The 27,668-nt window shown below is 43.1% G+C and overlaps 2 protein-coding genes across 2 annotated transcripts in view; one reads left to right on the forward strand and one right to left on the reverse strand.

Annotated features, from left to right (window-relative positions):
- Nucleotides 1-2,480: 2,480 nt before the first annotated feature.
- LOC137261097 (uncharacterized) lies at nt 2,481-27,294 on the forward strand. Its single transcript, XM_067798772.1, has 10 exons — nt 2,481-2,566; nt 4,106-4,310; nt 5,476-5,527; nt 6,143-6,216; nt 6,758-6,865; nt 8,314-8,442; nt 23,042-23,142; nt 24,722-24,888; nt 26,290-26,379; nt 26,881-27,294. The coding sequence occupies exons 1-10, from the start codon at nt 2,564-2,566 to the stop codon at nt 27,254-27,256; spliced, it is 1,305 nt and encodes a 434-aa protein (XP_067654873.1). The 5' UTR covers nt 2,481-2,563; the 3' UTR covers nt 27,257-27,294.
- The window catches only part of LOC137261098 (mediator of RNA polymerase II transcription subunit 18-like), a 189,801-nt gene continuing 166,306 nt past the window's right edge, over nt 4,174-27,668 (reverse strand). The window contains exon 8 of the mRNA XM_067798774.1: nt 4,174-4,186. The gene's annotated coding sequence lies outside the window, so the exon portion shown is untranslated. The remainder of the gene's footprint in view (nt 4,187-27,668) is intronic.

A 27,668-nucleotide genomic window follows, 5' to 3' on the forward strand; every position in this document is an offset into this window, starting at 1 on the left:
AACTAATCGACTTTGAGCTGCATGAAATAGAACGTGGTATATTAAGAGTCGACTTTAGCCCCGGACGTTGTTTTGAAAGATGTTTGGGGGAGCTACTGATATGTCTGCCTAACGCTCTGCGAACGGACAGTTTGGAAACAGGTTTGATATTTTACGAGCGACTCAATCGATTCAGTAGTGACCCAGTTGCATCAGGTTGAGGTCTTCACAGACTGACGTGTTGTGTTTCATCGGTCCTTTCTCCTCGGCCCTTTGGACGACATAAGTGTTTATATGTATATATATATTGACACAGAAATATCAGAAAATAGTATCTTGTCCCCAGTGCTGTTCCATTAAACATTCTTGAAAGAAGTCAGAAGAAGTAAGAAGGTTTTTATATAAGATATAGCGATATCCAAGTACAGATGTGTTAGTAAGACGAGACAAACGGGATCGGGTGGTCAAGCCGCTGACTTGGTTGACACATGTCATCGTATCTCACTTGTGTAGAACGATGCAAATGATTCTGATCTGGTCGTGCCTACATGTATATTATATAGAGACCTCCGCAGTTTAGTTTTACGCCTCACTCAGCAATATTCCAGCTATATGGCTGCAGTCTGTAAATAATCGCGTCTAGACCAGACAATTCGGTGATCAACAACATGAGCATCGATCTGCACTTTTGGGAACCGATGACACGTGTCAATCAAGTCAGCGAGCCTGACCACCCGATCCCGTTAGTCGCCTCTTACGAAAAGCATAGTTGCTGAAGGCCCATTCTACCCCGGGAACTTCACGGGTGTCCTCCGCCACGAAGCTGGAATATTGCTGAGCGCTGCATAAAACAACAGATACGTTACGAGTAGACTTGACGCCGCTTAAATTTTCTATGTATCCAGCGTAGTATAACGAAAGAAGGAGAGAAATAGGAAAGCTAAAATCAGATCCCGATCGGCCCGTATAACATAATATCTCAACAATATTCAAGCAATGTCAGCGGGGGACACCAGAAATGGGCTTCATACATTGTACCCATGTGGGGAATAGAACCCGGTTCTTTGGAGTGACTTGCCAACCGTTCCTGTAATATTATAAGACTTGCTTGTCAGACCGAAAGAATTCATGGAATGACTGTATATCCATTCAGTGAAGGCTTGGAGCAAGTCCAGGACGATGCAGTGTCTCAGAATTGTCAGAGGGTCCCTGAAGAAATAATCAATATAGATAATGTACATTGACCTTCGAACCTTGTCAGGTTGAACGTCTGCTGCCAATACCTTCACCTACATCTTCTCGTCTGCTCGGAATGGCGGAGTCAGCGCCATGGCAATAGCTAGACAAAATGGGCACACATTAGCACCTGTCAACATCGGCGTGATCTCTCGGTCAGACGACATTAATTATTTACAATTCCTCCAAGCAACCGTCTGGATTGTTCAGCTGAAGAGACCACTGTGCTTCTGTGATTGGACGGTTTGTACGGTAAAGATCATGCCACAGTATACAAATTATTATAATTTCTTGTTAGACGGATTAAATCACATTGCAAAAGATCATTGAGGGAGGTCTAATACCTTTAAGCAATTGTTAAAATCCAAATATAGAAATTAAATTATCTTTTTGACAATTTTGCTTTTTATGGGGACTTGAAAGTAAACTGCTCTTGTCTATGTGGCCAGCGGGTTGCGAAGCTTGCTGGAAGATGTGAGTGAGTGAGTGAGTGAGTGAGTGAGTGAGTGAGTGAGTGAGTGAGTGAGTGAGTGAGTGAGTGAGTGAGTGAGTGAGTGAGTGATTTTAGGTCTACGCCGCACTCAGCAATAATCCAGCTATATGGAAATCGGCCTGTAAATAATCGAGTCTGGACCAGACAACACTGTGATCAACAGCATGAACATCGATCTGTCTGCGCAACTGGGAACCGATGACATGTGTCAAACACGTCAGCAAGCCTGACCACCCGATCCCGTTAGTCCCCTCTTACGACAAGCAAAGAAGCCTGGAAATAAAACACATGTTACAAGAATACCAGCTGACACTTTAAACTACAACAAACCAGTTGTATATGACATAGGCACGTGCACTACCTGAGTTTCACCGCCATTAATATTCGGTTTATGTTATTCTGTAACTTATGGTAAAAAGATTCTCGTATGTTATTTTGATATCATAAAAAATTGCCACAAGTGTAATTCATATGAGTTTGTAGGAAATGCATGTTTTTCGATGTTGTTTTATCTAAAAACATATTTTGTAGGGACATTAATCTTGATCAGCAGCACAGTAGATAACCGAAGCATTTAGTCTCCCGTGTGTCTTAAACAAATGAAGACGGATGAGAAAAAAGATTTCATATTCAAACAGATATTAATGTGCATTGCTTAATACAGTAATGCATCCATCGAAATGTCTCTCGGGGAAGATTGTATGACCGCTTCAAAAATTATTAGTTGAATGTGCGCATGTCAAACCGGAAGTTTACGTATTTGCCTTGGTTTCGGAAATTCCAAGGTGCATCTCTTATGAGCAAATGTTTTACGCAACGTCCCGGCGTTAAGGAATATTGATTCGCTGTTTCACGATGGTGAGCGTAATACGTCATTCCATCTGTGGAAAATGAGACATTTCTTGGTGTTTGATAACTTGTGGTTCCTTGATTGTATAAATCATGATGTCAGATCTTTAGCCTTATCTCGGCTAGGATCGAGATTGTACCGAATGTTTTCGGGATTTAGAAATATAGTGCATTATGTTACAAATAGCTTCAGTTTAACAAAGGCAGTATTTCTCAGTTACGTAATTTTCAATCTTATTGCAGGATAAGTGGAATCAATTTAGTAAGGTGGTGCATGATAAGACTTTGTTGCAGAAATTGAGATGATCCTTCATGTTCGTGGATCTTAGCAAGTTGAGATAATCTCCATCCTCTTCAAGAAAACCTTTCGCTGTCATCTTTATCATTATTAGTGGTTGGGAACAGTTACTGATAAATCTTCTAGGTAATCAAATACAAATTGATAGCTTTAATTAATGACACCAAATTCTGTTCTTAAAAATCATTTAGAAGTTGGACGAACATGAATATATGACACGTTTTTATGATAACAATTTCATTTTGTTCTTTATCATGACACTTCTGAACCAACCTTTGCTCCTTCGTGATGTGATGGATGGAAGTATTTAGCTAAATGTCTTGATAAAGAATGGAAAAAGTTGTTGCCCATAATATATGTCATGTATTCAGACAGAAAATGTGTTGTTTAATGCTACACTCCGCAATATTCCATCTTTCTTATGGCAATTTGTAAACAATTGAGTCAGGAAGATCAGTGGCTGACACCATGAATAAAGACTGACCCATTTGGGACGTGATCACATAGATTAATCAAAATAGCTTGCATGACCACAGGATCTTGACATTCAATGCATCATAAAGTGTGAGTTGCAGAAGTCGATAGGAAATTGTGAAGTTGCATTTGATTAACTACCAGAACTTGTTGTTAATAGTTATAATTGTCTGAAATGAATTGGGTCTCTTGTGTCCCTAGCTTCAGTGGTCATGGTGGTATGACACTGAATTTGTTATTTTGAACATTACAGGAATTATTATGAAAAGGGCCCTAGGCAGAATTGTGTTAAGAGGCCATTATTGTAGTTCTGACTTTGCATATAGCAGGAATTGTCCAGAGACAAGTATTCAGTGGACTTTTCAATGAGTTTGTTCAATTCTGTGGAACATTTTTGTTTATTAGAAGTATTAACGAATTGTTAAAAGATCCATATTTTTGACAGTTAGTGGCTGTGTGTCAACATTGTTTTCAGTGTTAGATTGATATATCTGTTTACTAATTCTACATGTAGAACTGATAGTGTTTGTGACAATTTGTAAAGTGATCTATCGGTTTCATCAAATTGTTTTGCAGTTGTACTGAGCACATCATGTTCACCAAAAAACACATATCGATTCAGTCTGTCTCCCAGTCCCTGAACCACATTACTTTTCCTTTCTGCAAATTTAGGGATCGAAATGAATGAAGCAAGTCTAGATTTCCTCAGGTTCAGGATTTCAAAGACAACTGATCAGTATTTACATCAACCTGAACAGAGATTGTGATTGTTTCAGGCTGACAGAAGTCAAACTGTTGCCAGTGATTCTGGATCTGACTGGGATGATGAAAGCACCCTGGATTTCACATCACCACGGCAACAGAAAAAAGTGCCCCTCCGATCCCCATACCACGCTGCACTACAGGATGATGAAGACAAGTCTGAGATGAGTGAAGCCAGACCCAAGCCCAAGGAAAGGTCCACAGGGAAGCAAGTGAATGGTAGCATTATGTATTCATTCCTTGATGTGTGTCCATGAATATTCAGGCTCTACAGGGATTCTGCATGTATGGCAATTTCCACTGATTTTATTTCCAGTTGGTCAGTTTTTTTAATTATCTGACCCCCAGTTCGGTGACACAGTGTTATTGAGTTTTCAGCTGAAAAACAATTTTCCTGTTGCCATCCCTCGTCTGCATCATTTCTGCTTTTCTTCCAACATCAAGCTTACACATCAAGTTATACCATATTTCCTCAATTAAACGCCACACGTAGACTAGCGCCTGGTTCTGCATGATGCTGGGGCATATGCCCGTTTGAAAAACATTCATATTAGGCCTCTGTTAGATGCTGGCTAATACTGTGATATTTTGGTCACTGATATTGACCCATTCCTGTGAACAAACCATTTGTATGATCGTTGGGGCTTGATATGTGTCTGTTGTGTCACTGTAGAATTTGGGATTTTGTAAAGGTTGTGGCTTGTCATATTGCCAGCATAAACCAGACTAGATTTTGGACCCTGTATAACTGAGTGAACCCAGTGAGTGTGATCAAAGTGGGTGAGTGAGTTTAGTTTTGTGCCTTACTCAGCAATATTCCAGCTATATGGTGGCAGTTTGTAAATAATTGAGTCTGGACTGGACAATTCAGTGATCAGCAACATGAGCATAGATCTACACAAGTGGGATATTATAAGTTGTTCACTGGTCGCGAGGGAACCATGGACTCATGTATCCTTGAGGTTTGTTTATGTTGTCCGAGCCCACTTTGATTTTGTGTGTGTGCATATGGGACAGGAAGTTTGCACACTTGTTTTGTTTACTTTCCACTGGTATGAAAAATAAAAATTCATAGTAATTATTTCAAAGTAGTCAATACTTTTTCTATGTGATTCAGATTGTTAATTTGAAAGTGCAGATTGTAATGCATATGCGCAGTAGAGGTCAACGTTCGCTGGTATAAAAAATATTGTCGAGTTTATTGTTTCAGTAGTAAGGTAATATGTTCATGTTGCTATTTCCATGACTTATGTGGGTTTTTCTGCATTTTTCTGCACAGTGTTCTGCAAGTTTTCTTTGGTAGAACTGCATGTGATGCTAAGTTAGCACAAACACATTGTCTCTGTGTTTGAGTATATTGATGCTTGTGTATATATCTTTTCAGATAATGGAGAGACAGTCCAACGGAATTCAAACATAATCCCCAAACAAAGAAAGTAGGTTGTATTTCAAATACATATTTTTCATCTGTCAGCACTTCACTGTTGTCGTCTATTGGTAAAAGATTAACATTTGAATCCTTCTGTAGGCACATTTTGTGGTAGAACTCTTTTAATGTTTTTCAAGTTTTGAATGGTTAATGAAAGAGAATCCTTGTCACTGTGAAGTGATGAAAGAGCCCTTCAGAATATTAAAGTGCCGATAAAATTACATTTTTTATTGGTTAATAATTGTTTATGGATCACTGTCCCATATAATAAATAATGGTGAGACAAATTCCAATGGTTTATGTTTCAAAATTAGGTTTTTACAGCTGAGTCTGATAATTACACTTTTGAAGCAGCCTCCCTCTCCAGTTTACAACCATGATATTTTCACAACCAAAACAAATTCTAATTAAACAGGTAGTTTGTAAATCATCTAACAAAACCAGCAATTATAATTCACCACAAGGCGTACTGCTTTCATTATCAGTCATGGTTATGTATAAGAGTTGTCAAATACCCAGAATGCTTTGCACATAATTTGTGTAGTGCTTGTGACGGTTTTTAGATGAACATTAGTTGTGTGCCAGTATTTTTTACAATTTTTCACCTGTCTTTGTGTGGCAGTCCGGCCGACACCTCACCTCGGATCCAGTCTGTCCCTGACAATCCCCCTTTTGACTTCAAGGGGGCACTTGAAGGTAGATATCGCAGATCAGTTTAACATGTCAGCAACCGTGGTAACTGTCACACTTTCACAGACAACTCACCTTATGACTTTGTGGGGCACTTGAAATTTTACATGTGTCAGTATCTGTTTTACATGTGTCAAAAACTGTGGTTACTGTCATAGCCAACTCACCTTATGACTTCAACGTGATGCTTGAAAGTAGATAACACAGATCAGTTTCACATGTCAGTAACTATGGCAACTGTCACAGACAGCCTTACCTTACAACTTCAACTGAGCACTTGAAGGTAGATATCACAGATCAGTCACTTTCCACCAGAAACAATTTCATATTAGCTATAGATGAAGAAAGATCAAAGTGATGTGGATATTTTATTTTCTAAAATAATATATTTCAAAAGTGCTGGGAAAACTGAGATAAGGAAACATGTTCTTGCTTTACATGGATATGAAAAGTCAGGGTTGGTAGGTCATGGGAAATACAGGGAGAAATAAGGAAACTAAGGCTGGTCAAGAAACATAAGCTGACCACTTGTCCTTGTGTTGTACAGATGATGGCAGACAGGAAGACTTAGGTCAGCGGCCAGGTCGGGGCAGGAAGGGCAACACCTACGATGTCTCTCCAACCCCGCAACTGGCCAACCCAGCTGGGCAAGGAGGTTAGTGTGTGTGTTGATGATGTGCTGACGCAGCTGAAACTTACCCAAGTGTGTGAGACGATGCAAGATGTCACATCGTCTCACAGCTTCAGTTAAAGCTGAGAACTGTATTCCCTATATGCATGCATTTGGATTGTCTGAATATCTGTAAATATCAGACAATGCCAGACACCTAAAGTGATGGCATGTATATAAGTGAAATATTGTACAGGTATGCCTGGTGATCAGGTTGAAATATATATTTATACATTTTCATGGATCTTAAATTTATCATACACACATATTGCAAGCATAAATATTATTTTCTTATTATTTGATTACTGAAATGGATGCCATGTCTTACGAATTGCTGTGATTATAATACTGGTTTATATGTGTGCCATGGTACGGTAAATATTGGAATGGCAAGGATGAAATATTTTCACAGTCCTTTGACAGTGCACCTAAAATGATACAAATAATTAATACTCACTACAATATATTTAATTAATGAAAAATGCAATTAATTTGACCAACTCAGAGGATTCATATGTTTGGACCCTATCAAACTATTTGTCACTGTCACTTTCAATCTCACAGTTGAACAAGGACATTCAAACCCAATATGTGCAACAGATATGGTTTTGTCAAATGACTAGTATGCTGAAATTTTTAAATTTTCTTTCCCCATCTGCACATCTTGCACCAGCATGGCTGATATCCCTAGTATCTATTTAAGAAATACCACCATGTATAGTGTAATAAAGCACACTTTCGCCCTGAACTATTATAGTTAAAGCACAAGGACGCTTGCGATCAAGTGCTTTAATGATATAATAGTTCAGGGCGAAAGTGTGCTTTATTACACTATACATGGTGGTAGAATGAACTGTGTTTCTTTTCTAAGATGGCGTATTTAATAATTTCTAAGCCTAATTTCGATTTATCTATGGCAGAAAACAAACGACGGTGTCTGTGACCTAAATTAAGAATCGTTGCACAGAGCTAACTGACGCGCTGTTCTTTTGACGTGTCAGCCCCCAACGTTAAGACAAATGTTACTAGAAAAACAAATGATGAACAGTTTGGTGACAGTTTATGTTCGGGTTAAATATCTTCGCTAGATCATCTTAATTACATCTGTGATTCTCTTAAACCATACAAGGCAATATGAACGTCTCAGTAAAGCAGTTTACAGTGGGAGACTGTACGAGGCGATGGCAACTGACATCCATCATGACGTCGGTTACATTGTGATGTAATGCAAAAAATTTCGATTATGAGGGGGCCAGCTGGAATGGCGCAATGACGTCAACACATTGTGACGTAATGCAAAAAGTGCATGTTATCGTCTGATAAAGTATTATCGGCACCTTTGATCTTTCACCGAAGCATCTTAGAAATAGTTGTTGCATGTAGTTATAGTCAAAGTGAGAAGTAGAGCTCACAGTGAGTGTCCGTTTATTTAGGTGGTGTTGGATCATGGGATGACTCTGATGCTGAAGAGAGGACGCTGAGAGACCTGAACGCCACATTGAAGAAGGAGAAGAAACGAGAGACAGAGGAGAGAAATCGGAGGAAGAAAGAGCAGAGAGATGGTGAGACACACAGAGTGATCTGTATCCTGGCGAATCAAACATCATGTCACAGAGATATTTCATGATGGTACAAAGGAAGTGAATATGTTACAGATGGATGGCAGGATGTTACATATCATGACTGGATTTTTTATCGCTTTATTTCTTTTTTCTAGGGTACAGATTGAAATGTTATTGGATATTGTTGTTGTATGTTACATTTGGGCAGTATGAATATTTGAAGTCAATCTATTGTGATACACAACAAATACATGCAGGATGGGCATACTGTACCACATACTTTTAATTTATATACATTTTCACTATATTTATTCTGCAATACTGAAACTGGGAACATCAGTAGTATAGGGAATGACAGTTCTGGACCACTTTCAAGAAAAGTCTCTACAAAGCCTTATTTAGTAAATAAGGCTTTGGTTGGGACCTTAGATCTTGCTACTATTACCCCTACTACTTAACGTGTGTTGGAAGTAACACTGTGCCGTACGGTACGATCATTAATTCTTCTCTTACAAACCCCCTACCCGGCCCTCCCTCAAGTAGTATAAGTTAGGTTCGTCGGCTTTCATATCCACTTTATCTATGTTGTAAGTTTTGACTGACCATATAGGATCGGTGGCTCGCTTACGGCTATCACCCTCGTGTTCCCCCGGCTGGTATAGATACCTCACTAGGGCCCTATCTGGTATCTGTTTCTCCTTCCCACGCAATGGAGCGGCCGACTCTGCAACTATTGATTTTAGTTTGATAGCATCTGTCGGTTTCTTACCGGTGAGACGGGTGACTTCATGGTTGATTGCCGACACCACCTTGGGTAACCTCGTGACCCATTCAGTCGATCGTTTTCCAGGGGTGGCCATCTCCCTAGCATACTGATAGCCGAACAAGCGCTCAGCCAAAGTCCTATTAAATCTCTCAACTATGGCTTGGCTGCGATGGGCTCCAGCCGTGCCACGCCTGACCTTTGTATCGTGTTTGGCTAGCAGTTGTGACACGGCACCCATGAACTCCCGTCCGGGGTCAACTTGCAGCTCTGTTGGCCACGTCAGCGGACTGCGTTTGTATATGCGTTCGAATCCTCTGGCTACCTGGGCCGAATCTTTCGTGGTCAAGGGTTCGGCTTCCTTGTAACGACTGGCTACGTCCACTACGGTTAAGGCATACTTGTACCTCTTGTCGTGGGGTAGGAACAGTAGGTCTGCCTGGTGAACGCTATTAGGTATGTTAATACCGAACCTCCTTCTAGGCACGTAGCGTGATGCCGGCAAATAGATCTGCCACAGGGCTTGTTTTTCAAGCCACGCTTTGGCTTCCTCCGGGGGGTACTCGCGCTATTTTAGCTAGCTTATCTACTGCGCTAGCTCCTTTCCAGTACCCACGCGGGCTGTAGTAAATAGCCTCAAATTTTTTCATGTCCATACGCGTATGTGTTTATCCCATCAATAGCTATCCAACATTTCGTGTCCATAGGCGACAGGGACGTCTTGTTTATAGTCAGTCCGTATATCTTATGTCCATCACTTCTAAGTGTGTTCATTTTATGCCTAAAGGTACGGGTCTTGAACAGGGCTTCCTTGAATCTGGCGTGTTTGATGTGTTGTTTCACCACATACTTCTTAACCCCCTTAGCCTTCCGGATCTCACTATTGTCGGCTTTCAGTATGGAGTACATCTTAGGTCTCAAACCTATGTACTCGGCTATGGGCGTGCCAGCACACTCGTCCTTCATCTTACCTAGGACCTTTTTATTTACCGTACTGTGTAGGGCATGGGTCTTAGGGTAGTCGCTGGTGTTGTATAAATCGAGGTGTTTTTTCATGTCCTCGTACACGTCCTCGGTTCGAATCTCCATCAGCAGGGAATCCATGTCAGTGTACAGCACTTCACACCTGTCGCCGTACTGTTTCTTGAGCTCGTTGTAGTAAAAGTCGTACATCAGGTGTTTGGATAAATCGAGGATGCTCATCCCCACGTAAACAGGCCGGTTGAATTTTATGTGGCTTTTCTTCATGTGTAGGGCAACCAGGTTGTCTGTGAATATCTTACTACGGTTGAATGCCGGACTGACTATCAATCTCCTGAGCTTGTCTTCCTCACTCGACCAAACCAGCTTCACGGTCACGCGTTTCCTCAGGTTCTCCATAGTCTTACCAAACACCGAGTTGTTCATGAGCTTGTAGAGATTTTTCTCAAAATCACTGGTGGCTTTTTTTCGTAGGTCTGTGTTCATTCTGATGTAGGGCTCCATCCATGGGCTCTGGTCGAACATGAGCACCCTGTGTATTTTGGTCAGCCTCATACCCAACGACAGGTACAGCTGTAGGTTGCGATAGTGAACGATGTACTTGGTCTTATTCATTAAGTTAGGCACGAGTTTTTCAACGTCTGTCACACGCCCACCTAACAAGTTATGTTGGTACTCAGACATCCAGTCTGGGTTAACCCTCATACGTTCGGGGGCCAGGGGGTAGCTGTTGTGTGATGTGTGTAATTCCTTGGTATACTCTAAGTCAACCTCGAGGATATACCCTTTGTTCGAATCTGGTGCAACCCCCATAACATCAACGTGGGGTACCCATTCGAATCCCCCTGTAGGTAGATACTGGCTCATGGCCCAGCCGTACAGGTTGTTTGCGTCGAGGTAGAGAATGTGATTGGTTGGCTTGTTAGGATCGTAACCTTTCACGTATTGATTATTTGCTTTCGCGTATCGTTTGGATGCCATGGAAATCCCACCTCGCAAGCCTTTCTCAATGAATAGGTGCATGTCGTAATCTGTGAGCAATTCCAAATTAACTCCGGTCTTTTTAAGCAAGGCGTCCCACGACAGACCTGGGCTGGTGTAATACCATGCGGGGTCGAGTTTATACTGCTTGAAACACGTCCGCCTAAACGTCTCAAACACGTCGGCTAACAGCAGTACATCTGTCCTCAAGTACAGGTCGTGATAATCACCCAGGTTCTTACAACCCAGTTTATTCCATACGTTAGTCGCGTGCGAGTAATCATCTCGTGAGACGGACGCCTCATTCAGCTTGCTATAAAAGCAGTCAATAGGGGGTAGTCTGGTCTCGGTGAACTTGACCCAACTATCCATGTACTCATAGGGGTACACACCCTTCCTCATAAGCAGGGGTCTAGTCTCGGCGTCTGTGTATCGATCGGTGATAGGGAAGGTATTGTTGGCCTTGACCAGACTGTCAAGTGACGACAGGAGGAACTGAAACGAGTCAATGAACCTAAGTCCGTTTAAGCTGAAGGAGATGTATCTCTCCATGTTGTTGGGGATGCACGTTATATTACCATCGATTTTCGCGATGGCCTGCATGATCAAGTGTGAGTCGTACCCTCTCAAGTTGTGAAAGACAACGGGGATGTTTATTGTCTTAGGGTTGATTTTAAGCTTGAGGTTGCACGCGCTGTGAGCGGCGCCTCTATACTTACCAGTTATGTGGCAGTGATCTCTCACCGAATCACCGTTAAGTGGTGAGTCACACACGTGACATTTAGTGCTACGCTTGTGAGCTAGCTTGTCGTCTTGGGTCAGACACATGGGAGCGATTTTATACAATGCATTCCTAATAATTTTTTCTTCCTCCTGCAAACACTTTAGAAACCTTTCAGCCGCGTCAGGGCCCTATACACTACCGGAGCTTTCGTTTCCCCGTCACAACGGACGACAATGTATCCAAACGAACTGGCTTTATGCTCTTGTGTCTTGTGGGTGAAGCTACCACTGGGGGAATCCCCACCCACAACTAAGGCTTCGAAGTCGGCGTATATGATATAAGGCACAGACATTTGGTTCTTGTGGTTACTGAATTTTAGGATTTTATTATCTTCCTTAGGCATATCGACTCGTATGGCCGTCTGCCCCACACCTTGACAATCATCCCGGTGGGATTCTAATAAATCAGCTCGACTGAAACCGTGTAGGCATCGTACACAAAAGTGTTTTTCCCCATCGTGTTTCGACTGGTCGTGCAACAACCGGCTGAGATGTTTTATCCACGTGTAGTGATACTTTTCACCTTGTTGGATCATGAATATATTGATAACTTGGCGATCCTTCACCGGGCTGACCCTGAGTACTATTGTTGTGTTACCTTCGTGCCCAAAGACATTTATAGCCAGATTATTCTGTTTTTCTACTTTAGTGATCTGGGATATGGGGGTGGGTTCATCTATACCATCCCAGTTGAGCCCATCGTCTTGGGGATAGCTAGAAAGCCTATCTGAATGAGTGCCAGCTGGAAATAAGGCTAACCTGATAGCTAACCTCAGGCAATCGTTTCCTCTATTCTTAACGTTTACTATGGCATGTTTGTTCTTATAGTAGGGAGGCAAGGCTAGGTATGACCCGCCTCTGAACGGCACGTAGTTAGCTATGTCTAGATAGACATTATCGATTTTATCTACAGCCCACCCGGACCCCAAGTGTGTGTAGCGTTCTAGGTATTCTCGTATCTGCTGAAAACTGGTATCGATTGATGTGTCAATGGTCTCTGTATGTGTGGCGACCTCTTGTTGACCTCGGAAGTAAGGCTGAACATATTCAGTGGTACTCCCAACCTGCTTATCGAGCGACATTTTCACTGTGATCTGAAACTTGATACTTCCTAGGTTATTTAGTTCCTGGTTGACCTTATCAGCTATCAGAGGCTTGATATCTGTAATGTCTATGTTTCTATCAATGTGCATGCGCCAACCTCTCAAATAGTTGCCTACAGCGCGCTCAGTGCGCACGAACTGTAGGTCAATAGCTCTATTCTGTCGTAATAATTCTACAAGCTGTGGTTTTCTCATACGGGAATACCCGCCTAAACCCAAATCGTGTGCCTCGGCTTTCAGTTGTTTTACAGTGGGAGGTTTTGCTACGGGGGCATGTGATAACAATGCGGTTAACCCGGCTCTCCCCAGGTTTGAATAACCCGTGTATCCAAGCTGTTTTGCTTGAGCTTTTAATTGTGTTACCGTAGGAGGGGCTTCTAAACCTAGTAATCTCAACAATGCTGACTTCCGCATTCGAGAATACCCGATGACACCTCTCTGTTTTGCGACCCGCTTCAGCTCGCGTACAGTAGACATAGTGTTTACACCTAAGAGAACCAATGTCTAATTGGTTCACAGTAAAGGGAGGTAACCCTTAAGTGGCTGTTTCATGCACTGTAATTGGAGTCTATCTTGAGCAGTCGCCTACGTTCTTTTATGTAGCCTTTTTTATTCTCGTAGATGAGTTGATGTCTGACTACGTTCGCTCCGTGAGCTTTACATAGACAGTAGTGCCCTTTAACCCCGATACCACACACAGAACACGTGTAGTTAGGACTTCCCATATGGAAACAACAGAACCCCTGATTCCTGCATTTCCTACCACAGGCCTCGGTCTTCCCCATAAGTATGTATTCGCATCGGTATGGAGCGGGTCTCATGTTTACTTATATAGGTATTTTAATTTAATTGCTTCGCAACCAACGCAGTAGCTGCTATACCCAACACTGTGAAGCCCAGTTCACGATTCATTTGTCCCTTGGATGGTGTGTAGTACTGAGCGAGTGTGGGTTTATTGAGCGGTTCCAATTGTTTACCAGTTAGTAGGTAGTATTCTTTCATTGCTTCATCGACATCGTTGAATGTTTGAACGGCATGGTTTTCACGCGTGAGTTGTTCGTTAATAAAATCGATCCTCTGGAGGCGTTTTTTAGCGTACTCGGCCTGTGCTCTTTGTAATTTCTCAGTAGCGAGATCGTGCCGCTTCCTTTCTTCCTGTATTTCAGCCGCGTGATCATCTCGTAGTTTCGAGAAGAGGAAATTACTCCCGGAAAATGCCAGGGCATTCACTAACGCCCCACCAACCATCATAGCTATCGTGGCCATCCTATATTTATTTCATTATATTATCAGGTATTATTCCTTGTTTTACTAGGATGTCTTTTGTGGCCATCGCCATACCAAGGTTCATTATGAGCATACCCATATCCTGCAGGTTGAAATCTAGCTTGATAGTTGGTTGTTTAAGCACCATTTTAGTCAACCGAGCGTACCCTACGGCTAGACTGGCGACCACTGTGGCGTGGTATGCGTCGTTGACGAACGTTTTCCCCTCAGACATTATGTATATGATATAAAATATTAAAATTATAACATGATATGCGGGTCTACCGTGGGGGTGGGGGGCTCACTGTTGGGTGGTGGATCACTGTGGGAGGGTACCCCCACGTATAACCACGAGATAGCCAAGGCAGCAGTTACACCTACAGCCAACAACAGTCGGGTTGGGTTGGCCACTTTATGTTGGTTACACCACCGTTTTTTACCGGCAGCTACTCTCTTAGGATTCTTCTGCCTGGTTACTGTTGGGGGTACCCCCACTGAAGGGGTCTCCACCGTCACCTCGGGACTCACTGTTGGGGGTACCTCCACTGGGGTCTCCTCCATCACTGTTGGGGGTACCTCCACTGGGGTCTCCTGTGCAGCATCCATCTATACTATTATTATTATTCTTTCTCTCAAATTGACAATGCTTTGCTGTGATAATCGCCGCCGTCACTGGAGCCAACAACATACCATATTTGTGGTACAGCTCGCAGCTGATAGAGCTCACGGCGTGTTCGATAAAAGGGTCTTTATCTAGGTCCTCCCACAGGTAAAGTCGGCGCTCTGGTGGAATGGGAAGGAAGTATGACACAATACCGGTGTATATCTGGGTCATAGCCGATCCTATTGTCTTTGTCATTTCTGCTCCGAGCCGGGACTCGTATCTAGCGTACAGCTTATCGATTTCTTCGGCTGACATTTTGTGAATTTTATCAGGAGTGTAGTCTCCAAAGTAATGTTTGGCTTTGCCGCCAACAGCCAACGCCACCAGTTTCTCTCGCTTATCATCAGTGGGGCCTGCCGTACCCCCAGGTACTAACTGTTCGAGCAATTCCTCACACTCCATCTTATAATATAACAAGTAAGATTTAGTTTTAACTATATAATACCCGATGCAGGCAAAACACAGAGAAATGAAGGTTAAGTTGCACACGACAAACACTTCAAATATCATAGCTATATGCTTAGCTTTGTTTAGCTTTAGCTTAGCTTTGCTTAGCTTTGCTTAGCTTTAGCTTAGCTTTGCTTAGCTTTGCTTAGCTTTAGCATACTATATATGCTACTGGTTGGTCGGTCTTTTGCACGAGCTTAGCGTGTTTAGTTTCAGCGAGCTGTTTCTTCACCCGTTCCCGTTCTAATTTACTCATCACGTCGTTCTCTCTCAAACACTCCTCGAACGAATCCCTGTCCTTGCAGTGAAATAAGGCAACCCATCGCGTCTGCTCCCTGAGGTCTTTCAACACCGAGTTGAACTTCTGCGTTAGCACCCAGACGCTGTGATTTGCATGCCGGCCGGAGAAGGCCAGGTACGATAGCATGTCTCTCTTTTTTGTTATCTCGCGATTAGCGCTGCAGTCGTCCAGTATGAACAGCGTCGGTTCCCCTTTAAATTTCTCGTGAAGAGCTTTCAACCAGTCCTGCAGGCGTGTTCCAGGGTCGATTTTGTGTACGTCCGGGTCCGTCATCACCCAAGGTCGCGCGTACGTTTTATTCATACTCAGAGTAGGGCACATGATAACGATGTTATCGAACACATCCTTGTAGTAACCCTCCAACATATCCAACACGAAAACGGTCTTCCCACAGCCAGTCTGCCCGCACACTATGGCGCAGTGTGGGTCAGTGGGGAGGTGGGGCAGTTTATTGTTGGGGGGTGTGGGGGTCTCCCCCCCACTAGTAGATGGCTTGCACGAATCTCCCATTGTCTATATTAAGTTGCGCGTCCATAATAACGTACAGATATAATTTCAACTTACCAGCGGGTTGAGCCTTCTTAGTAATCTGGATGGTTATCCCTTCGCTGCCGTTATCTATACGGCGCCCGCTACCGTGCAGTTTATCATCATCCATGGATCGCATGTCCAACCATAGGGCGTACTTGGTGGTCAGGTATTCACCGATCTGCACGGAGCCGAGGTCCAGGTCCTTTGTTATGTAATCCCCCACTGGTAGCTTTTTTATCTCATCCCACTGCTGATGTGGTCTCATACCATGACTGAACAGCTGGTTGGGCACGCCCTCGATGGTCACTTCCACCTTTTCAATCTCGGGGTTGAAAAACTTCTCGCTGTCCCTCCGGAATGGATCGTAATACTCCACGGGGACGACCAGGATACCTTTCATCGATCGCGCCGGCACGTTCAGGTTGATATTCCACACAGTGTCGCTCTTATCTCGCACGACTGATCTATGCCTCAGTACGCGATCGTACAGGATGGCCATCTTCCCAGAGTACTGACTTCGAACCTGCCTTGCCAGCTCCGGGCTAGTGACCATGTCGAACTCCAGAGAGATGTTGTCTATGGCATAACTGGCCTCATCACCGTTCGGCGTACGCACTACTTTGCTATAGTCGTTAAACGTGAGCTCGTATTCGAGCCTATCACCCAGCGCGGCCTGGTAAAACGGCGCGTGTCCCGTGAGCAACTCGAAGTCGAGCGGCACGCAGAATCGATTCCCGTATGCTCGAGCGATGGCCTTTTCACCGTCCGATAGCTTGTCTTGCTGGTCTTGCGTGAAGACATACCCTATGCGCGCCCGGGTTGATTTGCTGATACCCTGGTACACATCATTGACTCGTTCTCTCTCGCTTTTCCAGAGATCCTTGTAGCAGTGAAACACGTCGCTGTCGTCGATACTCAGCACCTCGTTACCGCTGATCTTGACGGTCGTTTTCTTGATGATGGCTCGCCCCACGTTCCGCACTAGCTCGCGTTTGTCGTTGTCGGAGGTCAACGTGATATTGAACGCCAGTCGAACAGTGCCTGGTACAATGAGGTCATTCTCACCAAGGTTTGGAAATCTAACCAGCAGAGTTTGATTCTGGTCTATCTTGCTGGGATTATTGGTGATGGTCACCGACTGACGCACGGCTCTGGCTCCTAATGGCTCTCTCAATCTTCTGAAAGGATCTAATTTTCTGCCGTACATTATTATATATAAACGAAATATATTTTTAATACTAAATAATGGATGAAGACATACCTATGAGGGAGATGTGGGATGATACTATGGATGATACAGGGGCCGATCAGGAGACCTCATTCAGCCTACAGCCGGCTGTCGAGCAGGAGACCTCATTCTCACCAAGGACCAAACTCGTGAAGGGCGCCGTCAACGATTATTACAACGCAGTTGAAGAAAGAGATGACATCAAACCGTTTAGAAGTCACCATTCCAGGTTTACCCTCGATAGAACGGGCAAGCTGCATTTTTTATATGATAACCAGGAGATCAATCTCATGAATAAAATCACGGGAAAACCGCTTGCCTTATCAACACTAGACAGTCGACATGGACCTAACTTTCTCCGCGAACTAGGTTTCATAAATTACGATGACGCGCGACCTAAGATTCCCCCGAAGGCCCGTCAAGATCTGGAAGGCATCAGGGACGCCACATCGGTTCAAAACATGACTTATGATATTGAAAAGGTGTTGGCCGACTACGAGAACAAGCCCTTCCCGGGCCTCGAAATTACCTTTCGGGAACTGAAGGGGTTGGACCTGTTGATGCAAACCATTCGTGGCCAGCTCTGGAAAAGCACGGCCAAAGTGAGTGAGATAGACGACCACATCGCCCGTGAAAAGGAAAAACTCGGTGAAACTGAGGACGAGTCTATGAAAGCCACCATCGAGGAACGAATACGTAATTTGGAAGATGAAAGGCAGGTCTGGTTGGAGACAGCGTCCGGCTACAAAGAAAAGCTTCGATCCCAGGTCAACCGTGTGCGGGAAACCATCAATCAAGTCCTCTACCGAGACACCACGTTAGCAGACAGGATTCGGATATTGTTCCGGGAGCAAGGGATCACCATCGCCAGCATTCTGACTGCATTTGGTTTCATCATATCAACCCTGGTGGTGTCACTGACAGGGGGAACCCCCACACCTGCCGGCGGGGGAACTCCCACTCCCACAGGCGGTGGTGTTAAAGACTGGATAAAAAAACTCGGGGAAGGCCTAGCTAAACTGGCTGGTAAAGCCGCCGAAGCCCTTCCCGGCATCCTGGGTAGCATCGTCTCGTGGTTGTTGAGCGCTCTGTCTAAAACTGCCATGTGGCTCAGTCAAAACCTGTGGGCAGCCATCGTCGCCGTGGCGGGTCTGGTGTACGTAGCGGCTAAAAAATCTTTAACCAAATAAGTCCCAAAGCTACCCCACCAACCACCAGGGCCGTTTTATTATCAATATGCTGCTGATAGGAGGTCTGAATATGGGGGGCCACCTCCTGTGGTGTTGGTTGAACTTTAGACTCCGGGGGTGGCGCCACTATACCCGTTTCACGTGGTGGGATGTGTGGGATATAGGTGGTGTTAATATCGGGGTTGATACCCAACTTTTGATCCGACGTGGCTATGACTATTTTGTTGTTATAACCCACCACTTTTTTTACTCTCAGTTGCATATCACTCGGAGCCATGTACAACCCCACGCCGAACACGTAATAAACGCGTCATAGACTGCGCACCCAACAGCGCCCACACGTACGTTCGAATCGAGTCGTTCAAGCGTATTGTACCAGCACGAGTGAATTCTTTCGATGTTTTTGAGATCATTTTAGTCCAGGCTGTGGCTGCATCAGGATTGGTTTGCTTTATACAGCTGACATGGATCTGTTCATTCGTTGTGGGGCCTGTAAATGTATGACGGTGTGGGTTGTATGAACCATCTTTAGAACCGGCCTGATATGTTCCGGACCTGTAGAAGTACACGAGAACTATACCGAGACCATGGTTCACACCAGGAAGGCGAAAGTCTTTATTCGTTGGAATCTCAAACTCCCCACAAATACGTTCATAAGCGCGTCTATCATAGCCGTTATTCGTCATATTCCACCCTATATCTTGGGGAAGAGGAGCCTTTATTTCCTTCAATATTCATCTCGTTTGATAATAAATATGAAACAAAATAACCGCCTTACTCAGTTCGTCTATACCGTAGTCTGGTGTCACACCTGACCCTGTCGTCGCACACCACACAGCAAAGTTGAGTTGGTTCTGCCAAAACTGCATTGGGTTTTGATTCCAGTTTACCACCGCCTGCGCGTTATTAACGGACACGATATAGTTTTCAAAGATATTAATAAAGGTTGTTTTAAACCCCGTGCCATCTGCATTCACCACGATTTTCAAGTGTGCTAAATCCATATTATAATATATAATTCATATATTATAATATGTACATAACACTTCCAGGAATAACGAGCTGTGAGGCCGTTCAGCTGACGCACGCGATCGATAACACGTCAGGCCAACTCGAAGTCGCACTCTGCGATATCACCTACCTACCGCAATGGACTAACATCAACGCCAGCAACAATAAACTGTTCGTCAGTGGAACTCGCAGCCAGATAACTGACGGCTACTACAGCGTGTGCTCTCTAAACGACGAGGTCTTCAAACACCTTGGAGCCGAACTCAAGATGAACGACTCAAACGGTACAGTTGTGTTAATCAACAACGGAAGAAACCCCTTGAGGCTCGGCCGACCATTAGCGAGGATACTCGGTATGTCTCCTGACGAGATAAAACCAACAACAACCGTCACAGGCACGAAGTTACCCGATCTAGTACCGTACCGAGAGCTGTACATTCATCTCGGTCAGGTGAGCACAACGTACAACATTCAAGGAGGTCACCCTTCCACTATACTGAGAGCAGTGCCGGTGAAAACTGAGAAATTCAACGACGGTAGAACCGAGTCGTTTTCACCACGGCAGTATAAGAGATTAACCCAGGGCAACATACCTGAGCTGACAATATCGGTGTTAGATATAAATCATAATCCTGTAAATATAGGATACCTCAGCTTAACGCTTCATGTAAAATGACCAGCGCACAAGGGCCCGGAGTGAAAAAATGCGTCAATATCGGGATCTCCGACCTCGGAGACACGCGCGGTTTCGACGCTCCCGGAGTAGATGGTACATCGTACGCCTTTCAACTGAAAAACAACATTTACAAACGCGTTGAAGTCCCCTCCGGTGGAGCCCTAAGTGATATAATAGATACCACAAGAGCAAAAGTCAACACTAATTACGCCCTTGTCAACACCGGTGATAATAACTGGATAATATACCCATCGTTCGGGGGTAAACTGTTCGACTTAGACGATGTTGAGAGCACTACCGTCGTCCAAAACAAACCATATATGCTCGTCTTCACCGAAGATGACAAGTGGGTGTTGTTACCCGATAACGACGACTGGTTTCTCAATATTAGACTCGTCTCCCCCTACGTGTTCACGGATAACAAAGACAACCACCTAAACAAAGTCGTGAACAATGGAACCCTGCTCGTGGCTTACGTCCCAACTCAGAGACGTAGCGTAGTCGTCAGCCCAGTCAACACTATGGCAGCCCACATGCTATCGAGTAAACCGGCCATACAAAACGTGAAATTGCAGTTGGTGTCTGAATTCGAAGGCGTGGTCACTATACTAGAGGATCTACCGGCAAACTCAACACTGATCATCAAAGTCTACCTAGGGGAACCATCGGGGAATGATGTCGAGATAGTGAAGGGGATCAAACTCGGGTGGGTGAAACGACACCAGTATCAAGTGTGCAACGTTTACGTGAGGGTGGGTGCCGACTCCAACACCAGTCTGCAGGGGGTCAACGTGATCGTGGAAAACACGATATCACTAACCAATATCTTCCTGCCTGACAACATACACTTCATGGGTATGAAGTTCACCCCTGAACTATTATCAAAAAACCTGTTGGAAATTATATCGTAATAGTATAATAATGACCAGTCATCATCCCAACACTACGCTTAACGACCTAGGAGATACGGAGGGATTCGATCAGCCTGGTGAGGAAGACGCCTTATATATCCTGCACTTCAAAGACAACGTGTACAGACGGGTGTCGTTATCAGATTTTAAAGAGCCCAAATGGCTGATCAACTTAACACTTGCCTCACCTTATATCACAATAGACGAAAATGAGTTTATCTCTAAGATTAGGAACAACGGTGTCTGGATCGGGGATTTCATTCCGGAGAGGGGATTCATAGGAACTACTAATACCGAAAAAAATAGGTTAAGGACTGTAGTAAAAAATAAATTAACATTTATCAAGTATTCTTTAAACATAAATCTTGATATATACTCCCCTTTCACACTCATCATAGAAGTCTTCTTTAGTTTAGACAATGAAAACACCTCAAGAGTACACCAATTTTTACCCGGGGTGTCAATACATTGGTATGACGAACACAGAAGAAAATATTGTCATATTGTTATACAACAGGATACCCCCACGGGTCCTATAAACCGCTTAATAAGCCTCAGTGGGGTTTTTATTACAACAGGAAAGTCTATTAGCCTCTCACCTATTGCCCTGAGTAGTAGTCTAGATCTTGTAGACTTCAAATACATTGATAGAGTATTAACTGAAACCCAATTAAAATATCTTTCATAATATATATTATAGGATGGGTCTGTACCCAGTCGTAGAGGAAGTAGCGAAGACGTTGGAAACCGTAGATGGGTTCCGCTTGAGGCAGTTATGTGACGTGAAACGTCAACTAGAACATGACCGTGACACGTGGAAAGCACTATGTAAGAAGTACAATAGAGCTTTCAATATCGTGGACGGGGCTGACACTACCCTTATGGCAACCAGCATGGGACTAGGGGCGGCAGGCGTTGGGTTGTTAACCACCATCGTGGCTGCACCTATAGTGCTAGGTATTGAAATAACAGCTGGGATAGCGGGGGTGTTAGGGTTGGCGCTTAAGTTGGTATCACGCAGACTGCATCGTAAGGCATTGAAACACGACGAGATCAGGGTTCTGGCCGAAGCAAAGCTGAACACAGTGAGTGAGCGTATTTCCACGGCACTCTCTGATAGTAAGATCTCAGAAGAGGAGTTTCGTTCAATCCTCTCTGAACTCAAAAAATATAACGGAATGAAATAAGATATTCGATCCAAGTCTCGTAAGTCTGCTATCAGCGAGGACGAGAAAAAAAAGTACATAGCACAGGGGATACAAAAAGCCCAGCAAGCCTTTATTATGAACACCAAAGAGATCGTAGGCGGTTCACGTTAAACTGTTTCATCGATATAAACGTGACATAGGCACCCAACCTTTTTGTAGTAGGGGTAATAGTAGCAAGATCTAAGGTCCCAACCAATGCCTTATTTACTAAATAAGGCTTTGTAGAGACTTTTCTTGAAAGTGGTCCAGAACTGTCATTCCCTATACTACTACATCCTTCATTTGGTATTTGAATGTGCACATATTGAAATGTTGTTCCAAAACCTGCTGACATGTGTACTGAAACTAGTGCTAATCGAAAAAACTTTTCTAAATCCATATCAGGCAGAAAGTTATTTGAACATATTAATACAATAAATCTGTGACCATCTAGTCATCCTGCCACAGCCTGTTTACATAATCACAAGTTCAGTTTTATGTTATTCTTTTATCTGAAATGTTTCATGAGAAACAAATGTAAGTCACAAGTGTAGCAGAGTTGTTGTTTCTTAGCAGACAGGTCCCAGGCCACAGATCTCCCCACCAGCAGGTCAGACAACATGAGGGGCAACCAAGCTTACAGCAGTGGTCGGAGTCAGGGGAGACAACCAGTACAGGTAGACCTAGATATGGTTGGTCCTTTATATGGGAGGGCTTGATACTGGCAGTCCATGACTATGTTCTTGACATAGGTTGACCATGGCACATGTAGTGCTTGACACAGCCAGTACCAGACACAGGTTCTCAATTCTTGTCACAAGGAGTCATTAAGACAGGTCAGTTTCATTGTGGACACAGGTAGTAATTAAGGTCATTACAGCAGGTAATTATGGACACAGTTTGTCGTTAGGGCAGGTAATTAACGTCCCAGGAAGTCCTTGAGGCAGGTAATTGTGGACACAGGTAGTTTTTAAGGCAGAGAAGTATGGAAACAGGTTTGTCCTTAGGGCAGGTAATTGTGGACATAGGAAGTCCTTAAGGCAGGTAAGTATGGAAACAGGTTGTCCTTGAGGCAGATAACTGTGGAAACAGGAAGTCCTTGAGGCAGGTAATTGTGGACACAGTAATTCTTGAGGTAGGTAATTGTGGACACTGTAAGTCCTTGAGGCAGATTTTTGTGGACACAGTTTGTCCTTAGGGCAGGTAATTGTGGACACAGGAAGTCCTTGAGGCAGATAATTGCAGACACAGGAAGTGCTTGAGGCAGGTAATTGTGGACACAGGAAGTCTTTGAGGCAAGTAATTGTGAGCACAGGATAGTCCTGAAGGTGGGTAATTGTTGACCTGAACAGACATGTGTTTGGTGTTATTCAGTACAGGTCCAGTCAGTAGTTCATAATCAGAGACACAGGTTGTCCTTGAGGCAGATAATTGTGGAAACAGTAAGTCCTTGAGGCAGGTAATTGTAGACACAGTAAGTCCTTGAGGCAGATAATTGTGGACACACTAAGTCCTTACGGTGAGTAATCGTTGGCCTGAGCAGACATGTGTTTGGTGTTATTCAGCACAGGTTCAGTCAGTAGTTCATAATCAGAGACATAACTTGTCAACACAGCAAGTTTGATATGACATACTGTTCCACTGCAGGTTTCATTACCAGGCTTTCTTTTTAACTTTTAAATATCAGGTTTCGTTATCAAATGTCAGAATCTGGTTTAATTACCAGTTTTTATTGTCAGATGTAATGATAAGGTTTCATCATCAGGTTTCATTATTTGAAAGTCTCATCATATGGTTTCATTCTAAGATTTCATTATCAGCTTTCCTTGTTAAATCTGACTATTTGGTTTCATTATCAAGTGTCATTGTCAGGTTTCAGTGATTGGTATCATTATTAAGGAGTTATGTTTTTGTCATAAAGCAAGAGCAATACGTTCTAACTGAATTGAAATCCAAGAATAGTTTCATGTGTGAGTTTCTATATATTTATGAGTGAGTGAGTGAGTGTTTTCTGCCATTATTAGCAATATTCCAGCATTATAACAGCAGTCGACATCAGAATCGGATTTTACACTATGCCCATGTGGGGAATCGAACCAAGGCCTTCATTGCGATGATTTACCGCTTTAACCACTAGGCTACCTCACTGGCCTCTTCATATTTAGAATTGTGTAACTTGATCATTTTTACTGCCTTCTGAAAATCCTGACTCCAGAAAGAGGAGATACTAATTTTCCAATGTCTCCTATCTTCTAGCAATATGACCAGCGATATGAGCAAGACTTGCCTTATGAAGACGTGACACGACGAGAAGTCATGTCACCGTACAGCGCACGTGACGTCCTGGTGAACATGCCAGACAACAAACATGTGGATGACCCTGACCTTCTTCCCGTTGTCTTCCATGATGAGGACGGAGCAAGGTCGGCTTTCTCTCAGTTTGTAACAAAATCAAAGAGACCATTGATATTTGTTCGTTTAATTGCTCATGATGTTGATCACTGAATTATTTACAGACTGCCACATTGTAGCCCAAATATTAGCTGAGTGCAACCTTAAAGAACAAACAGTCAATCATTACATGTGTTTTGACTAAAATATAATGCATGTGGACACGACAAACAATATGTTGATATAGTTGTCAGTTCAATATACCATAGCTTACTGCAGAGCTCCAAATAAGTTGTTAACCAAGTGTGTATGATACCCCTACTTTAGATGCTAAGTGGGTATTTCCAGTTTCAAGAGGATATCTACACTGTTTCATACCCACCATATTTATAAAATCCAGGTATCATTTCAAATAAGAAGTTTACTAGGAGTGACTTTTTTTATCCAAAAACAGAGATAAGACAAAAGTCAGGCGTTTTTTTTTGTCTCGTGTATTTCAACTTTTCTATAGTGTATTATATACAAAGAGATCTGAAGCTTTATTTTTTATCAGTGAAATATGATGAATGCACTCCGTGAGTCGTTCCCTAGTAACCATGCAGAGGAGACCATATGGATCATTGCTCATTGTTGGTGAATGGGTATTGTGGATGTCAAAGAATGAATCATTGTTCAGAATATTGACCACAGAGATTTCTGGCCCACATTTGATTAATTTACACGAGCTCCTTTCACAGAGCAACATTTACTAAGGTTAACTCCCATTCTTTAACATTGCTCAAAGGTTACCTTACTGACTTATGACCACCTTAGTGCTTTGGACCTGTGAAGGTCCCAGGGTAGAATAGCCCTCCAGCAACCCATGCTTGCCATAAAAGGCAACTATGCTTGTTGTAAGAGGCGACTAACGAGATCGGGTGGTCAGACTCGCTTACTTGGTTGACACATGTCACTGGTTCCCATTTGCACAGATCGATGCTCATGTTGTTGGTTACTGGATTGTCTGGTCCAGACTTGACTATTTATCAGACCACCGCCATATATAGCTGGAATATTGAGGAATAAAACTAAACTCACTCTTTAACACACCTGGGGCGGTGGGGTAGCCTAGTGGTTAAAGCATTTTGCTCGTCTCACTGGAGACCCGGGTTCGATTCCCCACATGGGTACAATGTGTGAAGCCCATTTTCTGGTGTCCTCCGCCGTGATATTGCTGGAATATTGCTAAAGGCAGCGTAAAACTAGTGATATTGCTGAGAGTGGTGTCATGCAATGAAGATTAAACACAATGTGTTACTTTAAACTGGCAAAAATACCCCAAACTGTGCATCAGTGGATCACCACAAACTGTAGAAAGACTTATTTGAAAATGATCTTCACTCACAAGTATTTGAGTTGTATTGACAGATGTACTAATGGTTGTTGTGTTGTAGGATCCTCTACCACTTCCACCCCTGCAACATGAAGATGTACGAAGTGCCTGACACCGAAGATACAGCCATCATGCCTGGTGTGGCTGACAAGTAAGTACATAAATATAACATGAGAAAGTGCTTGTGCTACCGGGATGGTCGGGTAGCTTGATGGATAAAGTGTTTGCTTGTCACGCCAAAGACCCGACATCGATTCCCCACACGGGTAAAGTGCCCATTCCTGGTGTTCAACGCCATGATATTGCTAGAATATTGCTGAAAGAGGCATAAAGTTGAACTTGCTCTCTTTTGCTTACTTTGAAACACAATAGATACAAAGCTTCTCACTTTTACTAAGACAAGAGCAGTTTAGGCAGCCCTAAGCAGATTGCCAATATAGTCTATTTGCAGTGAAAACGTACCAGTGAATTTCCATTTAATTACAAAAGTAAATCAAATAAAGTGAAATTAAGGTTACGAATCCTCATAATTGTATTTGAGAGGGTTGTATGTTGCCTGTCATTAATGGCAATGACTTTGTGTATTGAGAGCAGAGAGAGTTGTACATTGCCTGTTATCTCATAATCATTGACAATGCTTTTATGTATTCAGAGCAGAGAGAGTTGTACGACGCCTGTGGCAGGAAGTATTTGGAGGATTACGCCTTGTCACTGGCATTTTCATCATTTTTGTCATAGAAGCACTGAAATTTGTCTTCCACCATGTGGCCCAGCCAATTATCATTGGTCTACTGACAGGTGTTGGAGACTTCTTCCTCAAGCCGGTTCTCTCACTCACCTTCAGCCTCATCCTCCAGCCCGTCATTGTGTTCTTCTGGAACATCTTCACAGGTGTACGCCATCTGTTACAACCTGTGATTGAAATTCTTCATGGAGTGTTAACGCCAGTTGCAATGGTTTTACGCTCATTCCGTCTTTTTGATGTCACCTATCAAAATTCATCAACTCGACCCATTCGAAATGTGTAAAGGCAGCATTGACTTAACGATGTATTTTGACTTTTTATTTGTCTCAAGCAGAATGTACTGAATGCCTTTTCATCTGATGTGTGTTTGTATCGCAATACATGTGCGTCAAAAGAAATTCTGACATGCAAGTATCAGGTACTTAATTTAGTTACATATCAAAATTCATCGAATTGACTCATTCGTGTTCTGTAAAGGCAGCTTGACATTGTATTTTTACTTTACATTGTATTGTCTCAAACACAATGTACCCAATGCAATTTCATTATTTGTTTGTATCGCAGTACATCAAAAAAATGCTGACATGCAAGTATTTGGTACTTAATGTATTCACGATGAACGTTTTATGTTCAATTGACATTTTTGTTTTCAAATGTTTTCAGTAGCAGCTCATATTGTTTTGCTATTGGCTTGT

The sequence above is a fragment of the Haliotis asinina genome, chromosome 14, assembly GCF_037392515.1.
Source record: "Haliotis asinina isolate JCU_RB_2024 chromosome 14, JCU_Hal_asi_v2, whole genome shotgun sequence".
Classification (NCBI taxonomy): domain Eukaryota; kingdom Metazoa; phylum Mollusca; class Gastropoda; order Lepetellida; family Haliotidae; genus Haliotis; species Haliotis asinina.

Coding starts and splice junctions, on each gene's coding strand:
- LOC137261097 (XM_067798772.1), top strand. Junction 4,311..5,475: donor CACAGGGAAGCAAGTGAATG/GTAGCATTATGT, acceptor ATATCTTTTCAG/ATAATGGAGAGACAGTCCAA. Junction 26,380..26,880: donor ATGCCTGGTGTGGCTGACAA/GTAAGTACATAA, acceptor TTATGTATTCAG/AGCAGAGAGAGTTGTACGAC.